The following is a 21,855-nucleotide window of genomic DNA, read 5'->3' as shown; positions in this document are numbered from 1 at the left end:
CTTCAAATCAAAGCTTAATACTTAAAGATAGGCCTTATTAAAAAGTGTATCAGTCAGCAAAAGATAAACTAAGCTTGTAAGGAAAAAACAGAAATATTTGTTGTTCTTTACATGCTTAGTTTATGTTATTATTTAGCTTAGATATAATTTGTTGGAGATACTGGAATTTGATTTTTTTGGTTTGTTCTTTGCCATGTGTGTTTTTATTTGACCACAAGATGGAGCCTAAATTAGTAAAGCAAAGAAATGTAATTCAATCACTCAATCAATCAGTCAGTCAGTCAATTCACTTTGAAGTAATAGCTATAACTACAAACGTCAAGCAGGATCATTGTCAAATTGGGTTAGAATCAGTGTGCAAAATACAGGATGGGGCTCTGGAGGCCCTTAAATAACAGCTTCGACTCCATTAACATGTCAAAAAGAAAGGAGGTGTCAACAATGTGCCTCATTATGTCTATTTATAGTATCTACAAAGGTTTATTCTTACATAACTACCGACATCTTCGATCACTTTTAATAACACAATTAACACATATTGCATCTCAAGCATTTGTGGCATTTGAATGCAATTTGCTCTGCCTCTGCCTATTTAACCTCTAAAACATGTGAACTGTGAAGATGAGCTAATTGATACAAACAAGAGAAAAAAGTCTTTAAACAGCCCTTAAATCACAGAGCAAATAAATAAATCACAGCTTGCTCTTGTGTTATAGCTACTTAAATCTAGACTGTCACACTATATTTCACACACTGGTTGGTCAAAAATATAACATTAGCTCTAATGAACACACACATCTGCAAAAAACACCCTGAGTCTTCAGTCCAGAAAACAGCGCTTCATATTTCATGGCGGCATCCAAATAACAATAATAATAAAAAAAAAAACGCTAACATTAAATGCTTAACTTGGTTTGCAGGCTGCTAAGCTAGGATAGCTTAGCAGCTAGTTCGTCTTTTAGCTAGCAGCTAAAAGATGAACTAGCTAGCTGTAGACTAGCTTAGCTAGCTAGTGCAGTGTAGTAGCTAAGCTGCTAGCTTAGCTTTTAGCTGCTACTTAGTGCTAGATAAAGTTTTCCTACACATTCAGAGGGAACTACGACATAACTAAACATTAAATTACCATACCTCTCAGTCGACAGATTTCAGCGTTTTTATCCAGCAGTTGACGTTGTCACTGTGACGTCCTCCTGTTTCATTACCGACCGGACCAGCAGCAGCAGCAGGTGCCGGGCTCATCTCTCACGGCTCACCTATCAGACCTGCATGGCCAAACGTCCGCTGAGCAGAAATCAGCTCTCACAGCCTCAGTACGACCATTACTGTGTTAGTTAAAAATGTAAAACTGGCCCTAAATCAGCTGATCAGCTGTCATCATTGATTGACAGCATTTCTCTTGTTTCTTGTGTTGACGAACTTGACCAGCTACCTATCAGATCTGGGGTGGCCACAGGGGCCACCCCTGAATGAGTTTTCAGGGTGGCCCCTGAATGAGTTTTCAGGGGCCACCCCTGAATGAGTTTTCAGGGTGGCCCCTGAATGAGTTTTCAGGGTGGCCCCGGCAGTGTCGTATCCAGGACATTTTTACTGGGGTGGCCCAGATGGGACACAAAGCTAGTGTGGGGTGGCCATGGCATAGCGAAGTTTAATACCACGTACACATTTGTCAGTTCAAAACCATTAATCAGAAAGAAACCTGGTCTTTTACAGAAAGTATTTATTTCCATCACCTATAACGCACACTAATAACATACAAGTTAAACTCAGTTTGTTTTCATACATTATCACTGAAAGGTCAGTTTATTGAATGATAAAAGCATCTCACAATGATTCTTCTCACAAAGACAACACTGTCTACATTAATTCAGGATATTAGAGTAGTTTGCTTTTGATGGAGCAAAAATCTGACCAGACAAAAAGAAAAAACGTTAATGTGGACATATTAAGATTAGGTAAAATGAGATTACACTTCATATACGTTAGAACATAAAGCATCCACTATCATGAAGATGGTATGTTCTTTAACATGAACATTCAAAGAAGTTCATCGTTACAGCATAAAAATACTAAAGGCAATATTTGTTTGACATGATTTTCAGGTGTGATTTTTAGAAACTGAACGCATTAAACCATTCCTCATTGTATAAGAATTACATATTTTATCTGACAATATATATCTGACAACTCTTTCCATGTTAATAAAACCTCAGAACTTAAAATTTGATATATTGTGATTTCACATGTCACCTTCATAAATTCTTTCTATGAAAATGTAAATATACAACTTAAAAAGCAACATACAAAGGTGATGACATGTGCATGTTGTCAAATCTTTCAAGAGAGTTTAACATGATAAAATAAAATGAAAAGAGAAATAAAAAATGTGTCATCATTCCATCGTTCAAACTAAAATAATTAAAAGTATGTTCATAAAACTCAAACATCGTGTTTCAACTTCTGGCACATTTCTTCGCTCCTTGAAAAAAATTCAACACAAAGCTTCAAACATATAGTAAAAAACAACAAATGATTAAACAAAAACTACATCAAAATAAAGATTTAGACATTTATCTGCTAAAAACATTAAAAAGTAGAAATATGAAATAAAAAACTTGAAATACTCTTTGATTACATGCTGATATAGTAGAAGTACATAATATTGTGCATCCTGTAAAACAATGATGTAATAGGATTCAGTTTCAATCAAACAGTGACACAATGTAAGAATTCTTGTCTTAATTTCCTTTTAAGTCATGATTACATAGAAAATGTTGCCATGAATCCTACATACGTACATGTAACTGACTTTGTACATGTGAATTATAACTATTGTTCTTTTCCTTGTTTCCTTCACCTCAATCAAGCAAACAGACTTTTGTTGTCTGAATCCATTTCTCACTCACAGACAAATTCACCTGTCAGTGATAAAAATCAATTTTGTTATTCTGTGATTCATGAATAACAAGAGATTTTCAGCAGGGTTGTAGTTTTATTGGCTCACTCACTACTTGAACATTTCATCCAGACTTTTAATGGCATCTTCTTTAGTGTGTTTTATCCACTCTTTGGGAATTTCACCAAGGCCCTCGAATTTTAATTTATAGTGTTTCTCCAGATCCTTCTTGAAGCAACACACAAACCATGTCCAAAATTTCACCTTTGACTCATCAGGGGTAATTCTCCAGTCAGCAAACCTTGGGCCAGCAGTCCGGTACTCTTTAAAGGGAATGGACTTGTCTGTACCTGAATGGTAAAATTTCCAATCACTTGCAACATTTGTTGTGCAGAAATTGACATCCAGATCATCTGTGTTTCTGTAGTGAACTCCATTGACTGCAGCAGATCGATGAAAAGGCACGCTGTGGTCACCAGGACTGTGATCGGCCAGTGTGTTGGTACAAACAGCTGCACAGAATGGACACTTCACCCAGCAGCAGTTACACAGCTGATCGATGAGGATTTGATCAGGCTGGTCCTTGAATTCCTTCATCTTATCCAGTGAGAGGCTGCTCATCTTCTCCATGATGCATTCAAGGCCTTTCTCGATTTCTTCTTTAAGAAAGTCAAATTCATTTATGTCTCTGAAGTTTTGAGCAGAAATGGTGAATATTAGTTTACTGTGCAGCAAACTGGAAAATTCCTTCACCCACTTGTCGATGTCCCCTTTCTCTGTTTTGATTTTCACCGTTGCCTCAAATAAAGCCTGACTCACAGATGATTTGATGTCTTCAACATTTTTCTTGAGTATATTCTGTGCTTTATCTCTTTCTTCTGTGAAGATGTATTTCTCTACTTCCTCTTTTATAAAGGTCTCGACTTGCTTCCTTGGGGTTCTGATGTAGGTGATAAAACCATCAAATTTCTCTTTCTCTGCCAGTGACTTCAACGCATGTTTCTCTAAGTCCAACCTGTTCCCACTGAATGCTGGGACGTTGCACCTCATCTCATCAGCGATGCCACTAGCAGTCTTGTTACAGACGGCCTCAACAGTGGAACTCTTCAGTTTTTCACAGATCAGTTCTCCAAGCACAACAGCAGATGAGCTTCCTTTGCAGACGCTTTTGAAAATGTTGTAATATCGCTCTTTCTTGCTTTCTAAATAAACAAGCGCATCATTGTTCATTTTGAATTTCTTGTGGGACTCTGTCAGCCAACTCTCTGCTCTGTCAAATACATACAGCACAAGATCAACTGTAAACTCCTTCTTCAGAGTATATTTCCTTGTTGATTCAAATTCTGTCACCTTTTCTTTTACTTTGTTGGCCACTTCTGCCAAGTAAGCTGGACTGTAGCCTTTTGTTGCTACAGGTTTGCTTTTGATTGCATCAAGGGACTGTTGTTCAATATCATTAATGACGGATCTGATCCGTTGCTGTTCTTCATACTGAGGAGACCCTTTAAGGAAAGACGTGAATTGGTCCCACAATTTACGGCTAGCTACATAATGACTGTAATCTCCAACCCCAGATATTTTTTTGTAGTTGCCACTGCTTCTGGATTCATCTATGAGAGCCCATTCAAAACCAAGCTCATGAAGGATTTCTGACTGATCTGCTTCATATTTGATGTCCTTAATAGGTTTTGTTCCAGCAGTTAACTCAGTAACCCAGCCTCTCCAAACTGAGTTGAACTGCTTTCTAAGTTCCTCTTCATCATTTACCTTGTCTTTTAACTGATGAGCGAGCTCTTTACTCTTTTGTAGCAGTTTGTCCTCAAACTCTGTCTTCTTATCATCAAGCTTTTTACAGGCCTTCTTCTGCTGGATAACTTCATCCAGTTTTCTTTGGACTCCTCTCACTTGTTCATCATGAAACTCCTTGATTTTGCTTTTAAATGTGCCTCGCCACTGAACCAACATTTCTTTATCGCTGTCATTATCAAAGTATGTTGTCATTGCATTTTGGATTTCTTCATAAGTTTTGCTCATTTCTTTAGAAAGATGACTGAGCTCAATCCTGTCCAGGTTTCTATTTTCTATTCTGTTGTAAAGCTCGTTTTCAATGGTCAACATGGTCCTCCTCAGGGTCCAGGTCCAGTTCCCATACTGGACCTCAAGATTTCTGTACACTGCGATTTCATGTGTGTTTTTGAAACTGAACACAAAGTTTTCGTTCAGCAGGGCATTCCACAGGTCATGAATTTTGCTTTTGAACTGTTCCAGAGTAATCCCTTCAGACTCTGAAGCTTTAGAGAGGATGAAGGTCTTCAGCTCTTGGATGCTCTCACTGTAACCTGGATTTGGAGGAGCCATCGGTGGACTTCCCTCCCACAGTTGGGCAAAGTACTTCACATCTTTTTGAACATCAAATGCAATGACGTCACTGAAGCACTCAGCATCACAACCCTCCTCCTTTGCAGCAAGTTGGGCCATCTGGTCCAGTTTGTCTTGCAGGCGTCTCTTTCCATCCATGTTCATCTCTGCAGCTGCAATATCTGTGACATTCTGATGAACAAACACACAACTTGGAGAAAGTTTAACTTGTTTCATCCTCATGACAGCCTGAACAACAATCTGCAGAACATCTTGCATGTCAGCTGGATTCTCTCCAAAGATGTTGATCAATGTCATGTTTCCCAGACCAACAACAAATGTTGCCAGTTCATTGTCGTGGTGAAGAGTGACGTTACCTTCCAACTCAAGAGCACGCAGTCCTTCAGTGTCCACCACCAGAACGTAGTCAAACTGAAAGTCTTTCTTGATCTCTGACACTCTGACCAGCTGCATGAAGGCACCCTTGGTGCACCTGCCAGCACTCACTGCAAACTGTAGCCCAAACATGGCATTCAGCATAGTTGATTTTCCACTGCTCTGTACGCCTAAAACTGACAAAACAAAAACCCTCTTGTTGCCCAGTTTCTTGATGACTTCATCTAAAAGACTAGAGATCCATGTTAAAGGCACATGACCTGCATCACCATCCATCAGCTCCATTGGGTGTCCTGATATCATCAGCTCTGCAGCCAGCTCAGGGTATTTAGACCAGCCAGTCTGTCCACTCGTTGGTTGTTTCTCCAGAGATTTATGGGCTTCATAGATCTGGCCCATTTCTCTAAACATGTGCTCCAAGCCAAAAGTTGCTGACTGTAGTTTGGTTGATATTTGTTCAAGCTCATTTCGCTTCATTTTTAGCTGATCAGATTTGTCATGCTTCTTCTTCAAAGCCAAGACGTCAGACCATTTTTTATCATAGCTTTGGAGAATTGAAGAGAGATCGTCTGTGCAGAGGGCATCCATTAAGATCTGAGTCCATTTCAGAAAATACTCTCTGTCTGTCGATTGCAAAGATGAGAGGCTTTCAATGAACAACTTCATCAGCTCACTACAGGAAGCTTTGCATTGATCTTCTCGTATTCGCTCCAGTTGTTGTTCCTTTTCAGATTTCTCATTCTCAATGTGTCCTGTGAGGTGATACAGTTCTTTGTTTGTTCTGCACCACTTGCTCCACAGTTGGCCTTGGCATTGGAGAAATGTATCTTTAATCTTTAAACCATCCATCCCCTGAAGCAACTTCACTATTCCCTCAGCAGCAGATTTCCCTTTTTGGCAGAGATGGTCATCTTCATCCACTCTGATTCCAGAGACCTCAGCCATGGTTTCAAGCTGGAAGGATGCATGTGGTTCAGACAAAATGTTTCTAATGATCCCTTTCAGTTCTTCAGAAACATCTGACTGACTTCTGTCCTTCAAACCCATTTTGTATTTTCCCTTTTTCTCAACAGTATCGAAATTTCCATCAACAATGAGACAAATGAGAGGCTTTGGAGACTTGAAAAGACCTGAGATAACTGCAGTACTTTTGTCACCTTTTTCCAGAGTTGGTACAAGAACAACATTGACTGAAGATTTTTCAGTCAGTATGTCACGCTGTTTTTCATTCAACAGAGCATCACCATGGAGATTACAGAAGGCAATGCAGTTATTGAAGGCATCATTGGGTTTTCCAGCTGGGCAGTACCAGGCAATCTCTGCCACTCCATCCATCAAATGGCGAGACTTTGTGCTACCTCGACAGTTTCTGTGGAAGAAGGTGTTGTGACGGTCATTGATCAAAGTGTTCATCAGCTGAGATTTAGATTGAGGCAGTGGACCCAGATGGAAAAATGACACCATGGGTGTCTCAGCTTTGCAGATGGGAATACTCTTCATGGTGACAATGTTTAAATTATCTTTGGTTTGAGTTATCTTCCATGTTTTTCTTATTTGTCTGAAAGTCCACAGAGGACATTCAATGTCCATTGTGACTGGGTCAGGAACAAGCAAAGGTACAGCGTACTGACATTGTGACAGCTTTGTAATCATGTTCTGCTTAAAAAAGGTGTCTGAGCAGTGAAATACTGCCATCTGAACGTCCATTGGATGCACATGAGACTGCTTTGATGATTGATCAGGGTCTACAGTGGTGCTCAAAAAATCATCTGAATCACTATCGCCTGTCTCAGAACTGTCAACCTCTGGAACAGGCTTTGAATGGCTGACCTCAGGACTGTCTTGTCTTACAGGAATATATCTGGCTCTGTAGTCTAACATCATCAGCCTGTGAAGAAAAGTATGAGCTAGATCTTTCTCACATGTGACATGATCCTGTTCCACAGGTGGACCTATCTGAAGAAAATCTGCTAGTGAAAACTTCTGTTGATGTCTGTCTTGAAGGTCAAGTCTGCCGAGCAGTGTTTCAGTTTGTGCGGGATATTGTTTCTTCATGTCGGTCTCTTCAGAAATCTTCTCTGACTTCTGTAAATAAGTAATTAAAAATGTACTGTTTGTAAAGAATTATATTGATATAGGATGGGATATAAAGTAAATAGTCCTAAAGATCTTGTCAGTAAAAGTAGGAGTCTCTTACCTTATCCTTGTTTCCATACAGATTCATATCTGAGGTACCTGCAGTAGAATAATTAACTTCATCATAAGAAGGTCAGAGCAATGTGCTATCAGACAAATACATTTTTCATTTCATCCTATAACATTTTGAATTTTATGACCAAAATCAGATATGTTTTTGACAGTTTCATGTTATTGTACTATTAAATTATGTTAATAATAACAAAATCTTACCATTCTCTTTGGTTGCAGATGGTACAGACTTGATTTCAGACTCTCCTGCTACTGGTGTGTTGTTGTCATTCTCCTCGCAGTGTTCAACATCAGCAGGTTTATCCACTGGGTCACACTAAGAAACCAAATTATTTCATTTCATTTTTTTGTTACCAGGTTTTAACTGTTTAAATTCAAGATCAGCAACACACAGTGGTACTACAAAATATAAAAATCAAGGAAATACCATATGCACAAACTAAATACAATCAGGTTTGTCATTTAGTGAGAAGAAACCAAGTTCTTCTGGGAAAGTGTTTTCAAATCATCCATGTGTCTAACCAGGAGATCCATGGAGTCAAACTGTTCAAGTCTTAACTAAAAACGTAAACAGCTCCAATCATCAGTTGAAGGTGTAACTTTAGAAAAATCGGTGGCATTAAACATAAATACTGCTGTGTGTACTGAGGTTGAAAAGATCTCACCTTTACGTTGGTTTTAGCTGCACTCTCCTCCTCCTCCAGCTCCTCTCCTGCAGGATAATGTAACAACAAGCAGATCGCAGGATTGAAGTTGTCAGTGAACTATTCCAGCTGAAGAGGATTGATTTGCAAAAATGTTGTGTGTTCAAAAAGTTCATAGTTTAACAAGATTCATCTCCTCTATACCAAATAGAGATCATGTGTTTTAATATTAAAGCAACATTATGTAGAAATTGACATTTTGTGTGATTTGGCGCCCCCACAGTTTCTGAGTGTACCACTATCGTTAACACAAATCCCAGGTCTGTAACAATCTGTCAGATGTAATGTAGGTGACAACTACAAACAAAACTCTTTACGTCATAACAATGTTGTGTGTTAGAAACTTGTATGTTGAAATAAACATGTATGCAACACTGTGATCCTACCCTCTCACTGAAGTTACATAGTGCAGAAACAAGTGATGGGGGCAGAGTGGCTGAGACAGAGACACCATTCACCTTATTACAAGACACTGTACCATCAACATGATGTTGAAGCTGTTATTATAAGGTAAAACAACATCATGTTGTTTAAATTATAAAAAAGTTTGGAGAAATGCAAGACAACAACGAAAAGAAATGAAGTAATTCTTACTTTGTTTGTTAGCTGTTGAAACTGTCTGAGATGTTTGACTTGTGTCCTTCACTGCTGCACTCTCCTCCATGGACCTCTCACTTGTGTTACTGCTGCTTTCACTGTTGATCTCTTTACCTTCATCAGCCTCTTCTGTTGAAGGGTCAAAGACAACAAATATCAGAGATTAGATTAGTTCCTGTATTTCTTCAAACTTGTATGAAGCTTGAGCTGAATAGATTGTAAATGAAAAATAATGTTACTTTTAACATGTATATTAATATACAACCCCCAAAATCATTAAAATCTCACCTCTATCACAGGTTACAGATGGGATCACAGACTTGTTTTCAGAATCTCCTCCCTCTCTGGTGCTGTCATTGTTCTTGTCTGAGTGTTTAGCACCATTAGCTGGATGACGCTAAGAAAACAGATCATTATATATGACTTTGAGCTCCCCCTGATTGAACCATTGAGATTTTAACAAAAGAATAAAAGCAAGGAAATATGATATGCACAAACTAAATACAAGCAGGTTCTTCTGGGAAAGTGTTTCCAACTGCACCAGGAGGTTCAGCGAGTCACAATCTGTCCTCATTTAGACTAAAACTGAACAGAGTCACTATCTTCAGTTTAGTCTACAGTTGTGATTGAAATAATGTGTGTAATGTGCAATAGGTAATGAGGTAAAATAGAACAAATAAGTATTGTTTAAAAAATAAATTCTATGACAATGACTACTGAGGTTGAAAACATCTCACCTTCACCTCTGTTGTAGCTGCTCTCTCTTCCAGCTTGTCTCCTGCAGGGTAATGTAAAAACAAGCAGATTGTAGGATTGAACATAAAGAAATGTTTTTGTCAGTGAACTATTCAAGCTGAAGAAGAATTATTTGCAAAAATTATGTGTGTATTCCAAAATTTCACTGTTCATATATCTCCTCTATACCAGATAGAGATGAGGTGTTATAATATTAAAGCAACATTATGTAGAAATTGGCATTTTGTGTGATTTGGCACCCCCACAGTTTCTGTATTTCTCTGTCCCTGAAGGTGGTGGGCCCACAGGGCAGTGGCTCCATGTACTTTGTTCAGGCTGTGCCTGGCTGATACCCATGGGTCAATGTAAGGCCACCAGATGCTTTTTTTCCCCCTCTTTATTTAAGTATTCAATTTATACAAAGTGTCAAACACTAACACATACACACATGAGAGCTGTTTCACATTCAAAAAGTCAATGAATAGAATAAATAAATACAGCAAGGATCTCATATAAAATAAAAATTAAACAATAATAAATAAATAAATATATTGTCATGTCAACACATATATGTATGTACTAATCTCTGTTATCATAAATTTCATTAAATGCCAGCGAGTACATCAAATATCTTTTCATAGTTGTCTAAAAGGCTAGGGATTTATAAAGTGAATTGAATTCAATTAAAAAATGAGGAAAGGTTGGTTTGGAGGCTGAACATTTTTGCTTCTGAATAAAATATTTACCAAATAAAATGAAAAAAATAACTTAATACTGAAGACACGTGTTCTTCTTATTTTCATAATAACATATAACATCTTTAGGGAAAAGCAGTATGACATGTTGACATAGGGGAAGATATAAGAACACAAGTCCGACCAAAATTGCATTGTGACATTACATTCAAAAAACAGATGGTTTAAAGTTTCATCAGTATGCCCACAAAAAACACAAGAGCTGTCCACATCCATGAATTTTGAAATGAAGGAGTTAACAGGATATATTTTGTGAAGAATTTTGAAATGAGTTTCTTTTACTTTGTTATGAATACAGTGTTTGTGAGTTAAAAGCCATGCTTTTTCCCAGTCTATGTCCTCTAAATGAGAGCGCCAATAAAATGTTCCTCGTGGAGAAAACCTCTTTTTATCTTGAACAATTTTTCTTATATGTTTATTGTTACATTTCTTGTCTTGTATGTTGATACCATTCATAAGTAAAACAGATTTGCCCTCTGGTCTAATTTCTTCACAGAAAGATAAGTGACTTTTCATTAAACTAAGTAAGCCAGAGGGGATTGCTCTTATCACAGAGTTGTATTCTTTGAAAGGTATAGGAAAATTATGACGCGATAAAAAACTCTCATAGGAGAGGACAAGACCATGTTCATCCAAAACAAACAAAATATTATTTATACTTCTCTCAAACCATTTGGAATAAAAAAGAGACTTATTCCTAATAGTTATACACTCGGTATTCCATAACAAAGTTTTGTGAGGAGAAAAATTGTGATTGAAGCATAGTTTCCCAGAAAGAAGTGATTGCTGATGAAATTTGGACAGCGTGACCGGAAGCTTGTCAGGTGAGTAGTTGCAGGTTAAAACGAAAGCAAGCCCACCAATTTTTTCAAAAACATAATTGGGGATGAAGAACCACAATGAATTTTGATGTGTCAAACATCTTTTTAACCAATTAATTTTAAAAGTATTTATAATATCAATGAAATTAAGCACTTCAAGGCCACCTTCCGCTCTGCTGTTAGATAGAACTGCATTTTTAAGCTTGTGTGTTTTATTTCTCCAGACAAAGTCCAGAAAAAGGTTGTTAATTTCATTAGCAGTGGCATCATTCACAAACAGAGAAAGAGATGGATAAACAAAATCAGAGATGCCTTCAGCTTTTGACAAAAGGACCCTGCCGTATAATGTCAAGTCTCTCTGAAGCCAAAGGTTAAAGATATCTCTAGTTTTTTTAATTCTTCCAGAAAAGTTCAGGTGTTGCCTTGCTTTTAAATTTTTTGTTATATGAATGCCCAAATACTTGACCGAGGTTTTTACTGGGATATTATCTATGAAAGTATCGTCACAGTTGTGTATGGGCAATAGTTCACATTTGGATACATTAAGTTTCAGGACTGATGCTAATGAAAACTGTTTAACTAGATCAATAGCTTTGACCAACTGTTCTTTGTCTTTCAGGAAAAGGGTTGTATCATCCGCCAGTTGAGAAATTTTAATTTCTCTATTGAATATAGAGATGCCTTTGAAATCTGTATCATGTACTATATTTAATGACAATAATTCAACAACTAAAATAAATAAAAAAGGTGAAATCGGGCATCCTTGCCTAACACCACGATTTATATCAAATCTATTAGAGGTGTTGTGGTTAATAATCACTGAGCTATTAATTCCTTTATAAAACATTTCAATAGTATCTATAAATTGATTTCCAAAGCCTCTGTAAGAAACTTATGTTCAATTGTGTCAAAAGCTTTATTAAAGTCTAAAAAGAGAATGAATGCTTCTGAGGATACCGAATCTGCATAGTCTAATAAATCCAAAATAAGTCTAATGTTATTACTTATGTGTCTATCTTTAATGAAACCTGATTGTGTTTCAGCAACAATATGAGGTAGACCCATTTTTAATATAGTTGCATAAACTGATGCCAGAATCTTGTAATCAATAGTAAGGAGAGTGATAGGTCGCCAGTTTTCTATCAATAGGTTGTCTTTATCTGGTTTCGGAATTAGCGATATAACGCCTTGTTTCATAGTTGTAATCATCTCACCCTGACCAACACATTCACAATACATACAAAATAAGGATTCCTGAATGATATCCCAAAAATGAATATAAAATTCAACTGAAAGCCCATCTATACCTGGGGATTTACCCTTTTTCATTGAGAAAAGTGCAGTTTTGATTTCCTCTCTGGTCAGGTTAGAATCACAAGTTTTTTTCAAGTCCTCGTCAATTGTGGCTATGTGTTTTTTAATCTTACCAATAAACATTTCACAAGAGGGGTTGTTGAATTCTGATTTGTACAAGTTGCTATAAAAGGAAAAAACAGAATTTGATATTAATTTTTGATCAGTACATTTACTACCATTAATATTAAGCATACTTAGTGACTTTCTTTGACCATTTCTTTTCTCCAAAGCAAAAAAAAAAAGCTGGAGTTTGTTTCCCCCTCTTCCAGCCACTTGGCTCTAGATCTCACAAATGCACCTTTGGCTAACTTAATATAAATCTGATCTATTTTTAATTGTATCTCCTTTACTTCTAGCTCCTCTTCAGAAGATAAGTTGGGTTTAGATACGAGGAAACCAATTCTGCTCAGTAATTCAGCTTCTGTTTTATTTTTTAGAGCTTTTAACTCTTTACCTCTCTTTACAGCAATACTTCTCATCATAAACTTGAAGTACTCCCATTTCTGTGTATATTCATTGTCCGCAATTTCATTAAAAATTTCACTGGCTAGATTTTTTTATACTATCATTAAAGGAATTGTCTTTAAGTAGAGTATTATTAAATTTCCAGTATCCTCGTAATTTAGTCGTATTCTGTGAGCCCCCTAATTTCAGAGTGATTTTCTTATGATCTGACAATGGAGCAAAAGAATGAGAGACCTCTTTCACATACTGAAGTGCAGAGGAAGAAATTAAAAACAAATCAATCCTGGATCTAGATGTAAGGTTATTCTTAGACCATGTAAAATCCTGTATGTCTGGGTCAGGGAGAGATCTGAGCAAAGTTTCGAAATAATATTGTTTTTCAAAAGAGATTGACACAGTGTTGGGGGGAATCTATCCATTGCATTATCAGGACACTCATTAAATTCGCCAACTAAAATTACGTAAGAGTTAGGATATTTGTGTAATAGCTAATTTTTTTTTGAGGTAATCTGACTAAAAAGTACCTTGTTGGATGAGTGAGAATTATGCCCATAAATATTACATACTATAAAATTTGAATTATCATGCTTGAAAATTATGAAAATCCATCTACTATCAGACTTAGACTTAGACTTAGACTTAGACTTCACTTTATTGATCCCGTTGGGATGACTCCCTCAGGGAAATTGAATTTCCAGCAGCATACAATTCACAATAAACTCTTAGCTAAAAATAGAAAATAAAGATAGGAATAAAACAAAATACAATAGAATACAATAAAAATAAAATAAAATAAAATAAAATAAAATAAATATAAATGTAGAGGACTGTATATGTGTTATTGTACAGAAATTATTGCACTAAAGTAAGAGTGTCCAGGTATGTATGTGAATAAATAGATAAATAGATAAATAAGTTATTGCACAGTGACACAGTATTGCAGTATTGCCAGCTATCTATTCCCCCCCCCCCCCAAGTGAGGAGTTGTACAGCCTGATGGCATGAGGGACAAAGGAGTTCTTAAGTCTGTTGGTCCTACACTTGGGAAGGAGCAGTCTTTCACTGAACAGGCTCCTCTGGTCGCTGATGACGGTGTGCAGAGGGTCGCTGGTATTGTCCATAATATCCAGCAGTTTTTCTAGTGTCCTCCTCTCTGCCACCGTCACCAGAGGGTCGAGCTTCATGCTGACCACGCATGTGAAGACACCACCTCTAAGATTTCCCCTTTAAATTTGTGCAAAAAAATTGAGACTCCGGCAGAACGATTAGTACCATGACTACAATAAATCTTATTTCCCCACTGCCCTTTCCAAAACTTTACATCTGACTCACTTGAATGTGTTTCTTGTAAAAATATTAAATCAGCCTCACTATTTTTACAGAACACAAAAGTGGCTTTTCTTTTCAATAAATCACGTATACCTCTGACATTCAATGACATAACCGTTAGTGAATCAAACTTAAAATCCATCAAGAATAAAAGAAAAAGAAATAATAATAATAATAATAATAATAATGAAGTAGCTCTCACAAATAGATAACAAGAACTTTGAGGTGTGTTTTAGATTCCTTAAACGAGGAAGTGATAGACAGCCAAAAAAAAAGTTGTGACTATAGGAAAATATAGTGTTGGTACCATAAACAGGTTAGTTTAAATTGAATTAATCAATAACTATCAAACATGTTGGGTTAAACCCAGAATATTGCTGTTCAAACAGAACACATTTTCCTTCTGTCTGTTTTTAATTGTAAATTATATAAACTAAATATGATGAATATATTTTGCTGCTCAAAAATAATATTGCTCTATAACAGTTAAGCAACACTGCAATGCAAATTATTAGTAAACCGTGAATTAATATGAGGAAAAAAGAAAAAAGTTTGATTATATTTTTTAGAACCATTTATCTCCCATACCTCTTGGAATAAATAATATTTGTATAAAATTGTATAAAGGTGTGAGATTAACTCAAAAAATGTAACTGCTGGTGTTTTGTGCCTCTTAATATAGACAGTTTGGAAAGATAGCAATCTTCATCTGTCACCTCCAAAAGTTAACAGTTCTTGAGTTCTATGCATAGTTATAACCTCCCTGGAGACGTGAAATGTTTGGAAACAGCATTCTCCATCAGTCATCCACGAAAATTAATAGTTCATAGCCAGTAAGTCTATTTTTTAAATTTTTTTTATTTTTTATAACCACCCTGGAGACGTGCAGTATGTAGGACGCTTGCCAACTTATCCAACTGTATGATTCTTCTCTTCATTAGTCTGAGGAAAAGGCTTTAATCAATGTCTAAATGGTCAATCTTCTTCCCCTCTATCAGAGCATAAGGACCTAGGAAGGATGCCTTTTTACCTTCCTTCCTTGCTTTTTCCACGATGGGCCAGAGTTTCTCTCTGGCCTCTCGATCCTCCGGGGAAAGTGCCTCGGTGAGACGCAGCTTGTTGTTCCGCAGAAACTTGAAGCCCTTGGCACTTTTCCAAACAGCATCACGGATACGGCGCAGCACAAATAGGATGATGAGTGACCGGTGGGATCCATCCTTTCTCTTCGGACCAAGGCGATGCGCAATGTCGACACCTTCCTGTAGATATTCATGAAGTCCCGGGGCAACTTTTCCAAGGATGTCAATCACCACTGCTCTCGTGTCTTTGTTCCTCTCCTCTCTTACTCCGTGTAGTTTCAGTGTCCATCTGTAAACTGTAGCGCTAGTTTTCAGCAACTCCTGCCCTCAGAATCCGGTTCTCTTATTTCAGTTGTTCAATTTCTAACTCTGTCTGTTTCAAAATGTTTTTGTGATGATTAATATCCACCAGAAGTTGCTCAAGTGTAGAAGAGAGTTTTTCATTACGTTGAGACGTTGTTTCTGTCGTGAATTCAATCACTGAAATCTTACGGAACGTCTCGTCATGTTTGTTTGAGAGCTCTTGGATAGCCGCCAAAATGTCAGCGCTGACATTTGCACTGTCACCGTTACCGTTAGAGTCCCGTTTCTTCCGTTTGTTGACATGTTGAGCGTCACAGGACTGGGCCGAAAGTGTGTCCATATTATCTTCAGGCGTAGTTTCTTTGCATTCTTCCCATGGTGTATTCATTTCTACTGACTTTTCAGAGTCACTCACGTTAGCATTGGAAGTCATCTTCTTTCTTTCTCTGACGTTAACATCCGTTGGTGCGTTAGGTAGCTTGCGTTCAAACTTTTACCGTCTCGGTTTTTCCAAACTTTATCTTTTTTCCACGGAACATTAGTCTTGGTACCAAAGTATTAATGTGTTAAAGTCACCACGTTAAAATTACCACATATTCTGTCTGCCTATTCACAAAACCTCAAATTGTTTGACGGAAAACTTTGCACCCAGCTTCCTACGCCACCGCCATCTTGGCAATCTCAGGCCACCAGATGCTCTCCAATGAGCTCCCCTCCCCTTTGACATTTCAGTTATTTAAAGGTACAATAACTGATTTTTGGCCTCATGGGGGCAGCAAAGTTGTGGACACTGCATTTAGATATTCTAAGTTTCCCTAACCCTAACCCTGTGATCCTACCCTCTCACTGAAGTTACATAGTGCAGAAACAAGTGATGGGGGGCAGAATGGCTGAGACAGAGACACCATTCACATTATTACAAGACACTGTACCATCTACATGATGTTGAAGCTGTTATTATAAGGTATAAAAAGTAACATAATGTTGCTTTGAATTGCCCAAATAAAGTTTTTTGAACTGAACTGAACTGAACTGAATTGAATTGAATTATACAAAGATTTCAGAAATGCAAGACAACAACAAAAGGAAATTAATAGGGGTGTAAAGATTCACCGATATGAATCGGTATCCGGTTTTAACGTTAAAGATGCGACTACATCGATACGTGGACCCCTGTAACCATTTAAATTTACCATTAACCGGTCGATGGCCAATTCTAAAGTTATGTATCGGTATTTATCTGAAGCTATGCTGCTAATTCTGCAGAGCGTCTCTCAACTCTCGTAAAAGGTTAAAGGTCAACGCGAGATTCTCGCGAGAGTAACGTCAGCGTATCCGAGGGAAAAACCACAAGAACAACAACAACAACATGTCCGACAACTCCGACACATGGATGTATTATATAACTGGATACCGGACCGGAAAATGGCGGCCATTGATTTCAACGGAGTTGCTCGCCTGCCGCATACGCCAAAAAAGTTTCTGACTTCTGGGTTTACTTCCGCGTTATGGGGCCCATAGAGCATGCGCAGTTGAGTCACCCTCCATGATGCTCTGGGGCCTCCCATCATGCCCTGGGGCAATGAGAATGAGCAAATCGCGTTCTGGACAAGCGCTGCGCGCTCATGAGTGCTTGTGGATGAGTTTGACCGGCAATGACAGATCTACACAATCAAATGATGGATTTATAGGGCACATCAACCAATGATGTTCTCAAAGTCATGGTTATAGACTAAACGTGGTTAATTTGTGTTGTTTTATTTTTTTTAAGTAAGGATAAAACGTTGTTCTCCGCTGTTTTCCTAGCCCTCCTCCCGGTCGTATGCATTTGTTTTCAGTGAAGTCAATCGGTGGATCGATGGATTATCATATATATGTTATGTTGTGTGTATTTGTGTAGTTTGATCTGTCATAAACAACAGATTACATGTTACGGGGCGCGTTTGTGTCGCGGACGCAACCGAACAAAAATTGCACTGAACAAAAATAAAACATCAAAATGTTAAACTGCAGAAATCATTTAAAAACAACAGTATCACAGTTAAACAGAGTTTGCAGAAAAACAATGACACAATCAAAGGTAATAAACAAATCTCACATTCTCAAAATTAGTTGAATAAGTTACAAATAAGTTTATTACCTTTCTCATTGGATGCAGATGATCCTGATTTGATTTCAGACCCTCCATCTGTGTCATTTTTGTTCTCTGACTGCTGGTCTTTATCCGATTCATTTACTGGATAATACTGAGAAAATGGATAATTTTACTGACCAACTCATCACATCAGACCCACTGAGATGAAGATGTGTTTTGAAATCTTACATTTACCTTGATTTCTTCTTCACTCTCCTGTAACTCCCAATTACAACATGATGAGCATAAACGCATCATAATTGGTAAACTCCTTGCCCTAAGTTAATTTTAGTTTGTTTTTAAACTTTTAAATGACCCTTCATATTTGTCACAGGCGGTGTTACAGAGTTGACATCCGACTCTTCAACCCTTCCAGCTGGTGTCTTGTCCTGGTTCTCCTCCTGCATCTTATCTGTTCTTCATGCTTTATAAAGTCACAGGACAAAGTCAGTTAGACAAATACTGTGATAAACTATGACTGCAAGATTGAATCACCATTCAAGCTGAATGGAATGAAAAGTATTTAACCAATCTAATATCCTTTTTGTCAAAGTTATTACATCTTACACATATCTCATTTTGATGAATGTCGCAGGTGAAATGTAAATATTGCAATGTGAAAAAATACCAAATCGCATTCCAGATTCAACATTCAAGATACAAAAACTTTTTTGTCCAATAATACAGGCAATAATGGAAATTTGTCTTTCGCTGGGGCATGGCTCATATACATACAGAACATATAAGAACATCAATTGAACATAAAAGATAAAAATTATGTATGGCAAAATTTCATGCAGTAAAAACTGACTATGTTGTTTGGAAATAAGTTAATAAGTAAATCAATGATTTTTTAAAACAGAACTTCAGTGCATAGGAGACTCTGAACCTCTGCCCTGAAGGAATCAGCTCAATAAAAAGTATGAAGGTGGTCATCCAGGATTTTATATGCCGGTCTGTTTACCGCTTTCACATGATGTTCTGAGAGCTGGGTTTATGTGCGAATGTGATTTTAGTTCCCTGGTTGACTACTCTGGAGAGTTTGGCTTTACTTCTCACAGACAAATGACTCATCCAGGATACAGTGTTTCCTTTATTTCATGCATGTTAACAAAATACAAGCGCAGTTGAGGGTTTATGTATTGGATGGTATTTTAAGGTAAGAAAAACATATTTCCTAAAGTTAAGATGGTAAAGGGCACTCTATGTATTATTCAAGAATAATCTACTTTTGGAAAATGTAACAAATACTGTGACTCATAACTTTGCTGTTTTAAGACCTAGTAGAGCAGCCACACAAACCATAATTCGAATCTGTGCTCATCAATTTAGAATCGGCCTTGACGACTCTTGAATTTTGATCTTACATTTGGAAAATAGATGCATCCAACAGTTCTTAAAGTTTCTACATAAAGTAAAGATAGCCATTTCAAATTGAAATTTAATCTGATTTAAAAAAAAAACTGTATAGATATACATTTGTAACAATACTGAATAAACTCACCTTTGTGTTTTAATAGTTCTGCCTGGTCTGAGTAGATGTGCTGCCTTGTTATGAATCCTTCCGATAACCAGAGACCACAATATGAGCTGTCGGTCTGCCTCTCACAAACTGTCCTGTCTGCACTTTTAATCTGTCTTTTAAACCAGTGATAACAAAAAGTGAAAGTAGTTCAGCTCCAACTCCATCATTTCCCAAAAGTCCAATGACACAATACTGATACCATCAAATTAACCATTAACCAAACACACAATGCTCAGTGCTCTTTCAACAGTGAACACTCGCAAATTGCAAAGTTGTAGCCTCTATAAGGATTTATCTTTTCTGCAGTGTTGGAGCTGCACTAATGAATATTGTTATATATTGACAGTTTAACAACTTATCATGTGTCACTGATTGAGACAAACCCACAGAGAATGATCCTTTGGTCTTTTAGCTTGTTTTGTTTTTAAAGTAAAAATACTCTGTTTATAGCAGTAGAAGGAGTATTTTCACCGTAAAAAGCTCTAAATGCACTGTACACCCCCTGACCAACACCAAACAGATACAGTAAGCGACTAGCTCGTAGACATAATGGAACATTTAGCAGCTAAATAGACAGATATTTCCCTCAGGAGTTGGTGGAAACCAAACCAAACCTGAATGTAGAGCAAATATTGGACTTAAATTAATTGAATGGCCAGAAACACGACAAAAAAAAAATTGTTGCTAATGTTTCTCCATGCAACTGTTTGCCAACATGTTTGCCATTACAACTTCATGACATGATAATACTGTATGCGACTGTTGTGTTCCACTGTCCTGATATAATATAAGACAAAATTTAAATGGTAGTATTATGTAAATATTCTAATGAAGAAGTGTTGCACTGGTTCTTTTACATGATGAGACTTAATAATAGGAAATGTTGTATTTTACTGCACCATGTTTGTCTGATATTTGTAGTTAGTAGCTGAATTGTTGAAATCATGATGCTGCATGTTGCATGATCCATTTACATTCAATATCTAGGATACGCTTATAAAGTCTAAACTGCTGTTTATAGTCATATTTGGATTTCCAGAATCATAAAATATTTAGAGGGTACTATTTTAACAAGAATTCATTCACAATTATTGTCTGTATGTTATACTTTCTTTTTTATACATATTGTACTGGTATTACTCAGTAGAATTTAATTTTAAGTGTCTATGACTTCAAAGGTCTTACATTACGACAACATGTTGTACAGGCCAATAATAGGTCCACCTATAGTATACAGTATGTATAACCCTAACCCTTACATGTAAATATATGTATTATTTACTCTTACTTGAACGTTTGATGCTGAAGTACAGATGGCCAGAAAATTTCCAGAAATTTACCAAAGTAATATTTTGACACTGTCTTCACTGCAATCAGAGGTGATGTGGCCCTTTGCCTTGTCATTTTTTCTCCAAATGCTGCTGCATGTTTTCTATTTTGTTTTCTTTTCTAATTTTACTTGTATATACCTCTATTATTTATTTATTTTACTTTGCGTACTTATCTGTACTTATTTTGGCCATTGTGCTGCTGCAACAACCAACATGCAACATCCCAACTGGGGATCAGTAAAGGTTTATCACATCATACTGTATCTTATGAGGAGCTTCGGTTTTGCAGAGCAAGATAAGAAGGGTAACAAATAAGATAAATGGAGGTTGAAGGTCTAGTTTTATAGCTAGGTACATTTTTTTTGATGAGATTGTAAAAACTTTTGAGGACATCGGTGCAATTGTGTAATAGTTCAATGTGAAGTGAAGGGTCATGCTTTGAGCTTCGATTAAATCAAATTGATTAGGTAAGAAAAATAACTCTTTTATTCATCTCAGGCCAGTGGAAAGTTTTTATAGTGTTATTGGCTCAATGAAGTTTCTGCCCTCTGTCAGATGGAGTTTCAACATCTAGACTTTGATCTCTTCTTCCTCTTCAGAAAAGGCATATGGTGTTTTGTGGCTGTGGGAAAGAGCAGGAGAGGTGGTGTTCTTGCTCATCATTGTTCTCTTTGTGAAGGACCCTCCACCATGATGACGAAACAGAACGTCAGCTGCTTTTTAGACCTCTCTGCCTCCATTGCAGGCTCTGCTCTCTGAACAGATCCACTGATTACATCTGGTGTCCTCAGTGACCTCCCCTCCTCCTCTTGCTCTGTCCTGTTAGAACTACAGGAGCCTCTCTACAGTTGGTCTCTCTGATCAGT

General features: G+C 37.1%; 1 protein-coding gene across 3 annotated transcripts in view; it reads right to left on the bottom strand.

Moving 5' to 3' along the window:
• Positions 1-1,742: 1,742 nt before the first annotated feature.
• LOC141019552 (interferon-induced very large GTPase 1-like) overlaps positions 1,743-21,855 on the bottom strand; it is a 39,098-nt gene continuing 18,985 nt past the window's right edge. The window contains exons 1-5 of one of the 3 annotated variants that reach the window (XM_073494500.1): positions 9,154-9,284; positions 8,521-8,567; positions 8,057-8,171; positions 7,845-7,882; positions 1,743-7,732 (exon numbers count right to left, since the gene is read on the bottom strand). In XM_073494500.1, coding sequence (XP_073350601.1) covers positions 3,005-7,732; positions 7,845-7,882; positions 8,057-8,171; positions 8,521-8,567; positions 9,154-9,223 — 4,998 coding nt within the window. In that variant the 5' untranslated portion in view covers positions 9,224-9,284 and the 3' untranslated portion in view covers positions 1,743-3,004. Of the gene's footprint in view, positions 7,733-7,844; positions 7,883-8,056; positions 8,172-8,520; positions 8,568-9,153; positions 9,285-21,855 lie in introns of those variants that run through there. The other 2 variants (XM_073494503.1, XM_073494502.1) reach the window with 2 other exon arrangements.

Source organism: Pagrus major, chromosome 23 (genome assembly GCF_040436345.1).
Source record: "Pagrus major chromosome 23, Pma_NU_1.0".
In the NCBI taxonomy this organism is placed as follows: Eukaryota; Metazoa; Chordata; class Actinopteri; order Spariformes; family Sparidae; genus Pagrus; species Pagrus major.
Note: the sequence above shows the minus strand (reverse complement) of the source record. Positions and strands in the feature narration are given on the sequence as shown.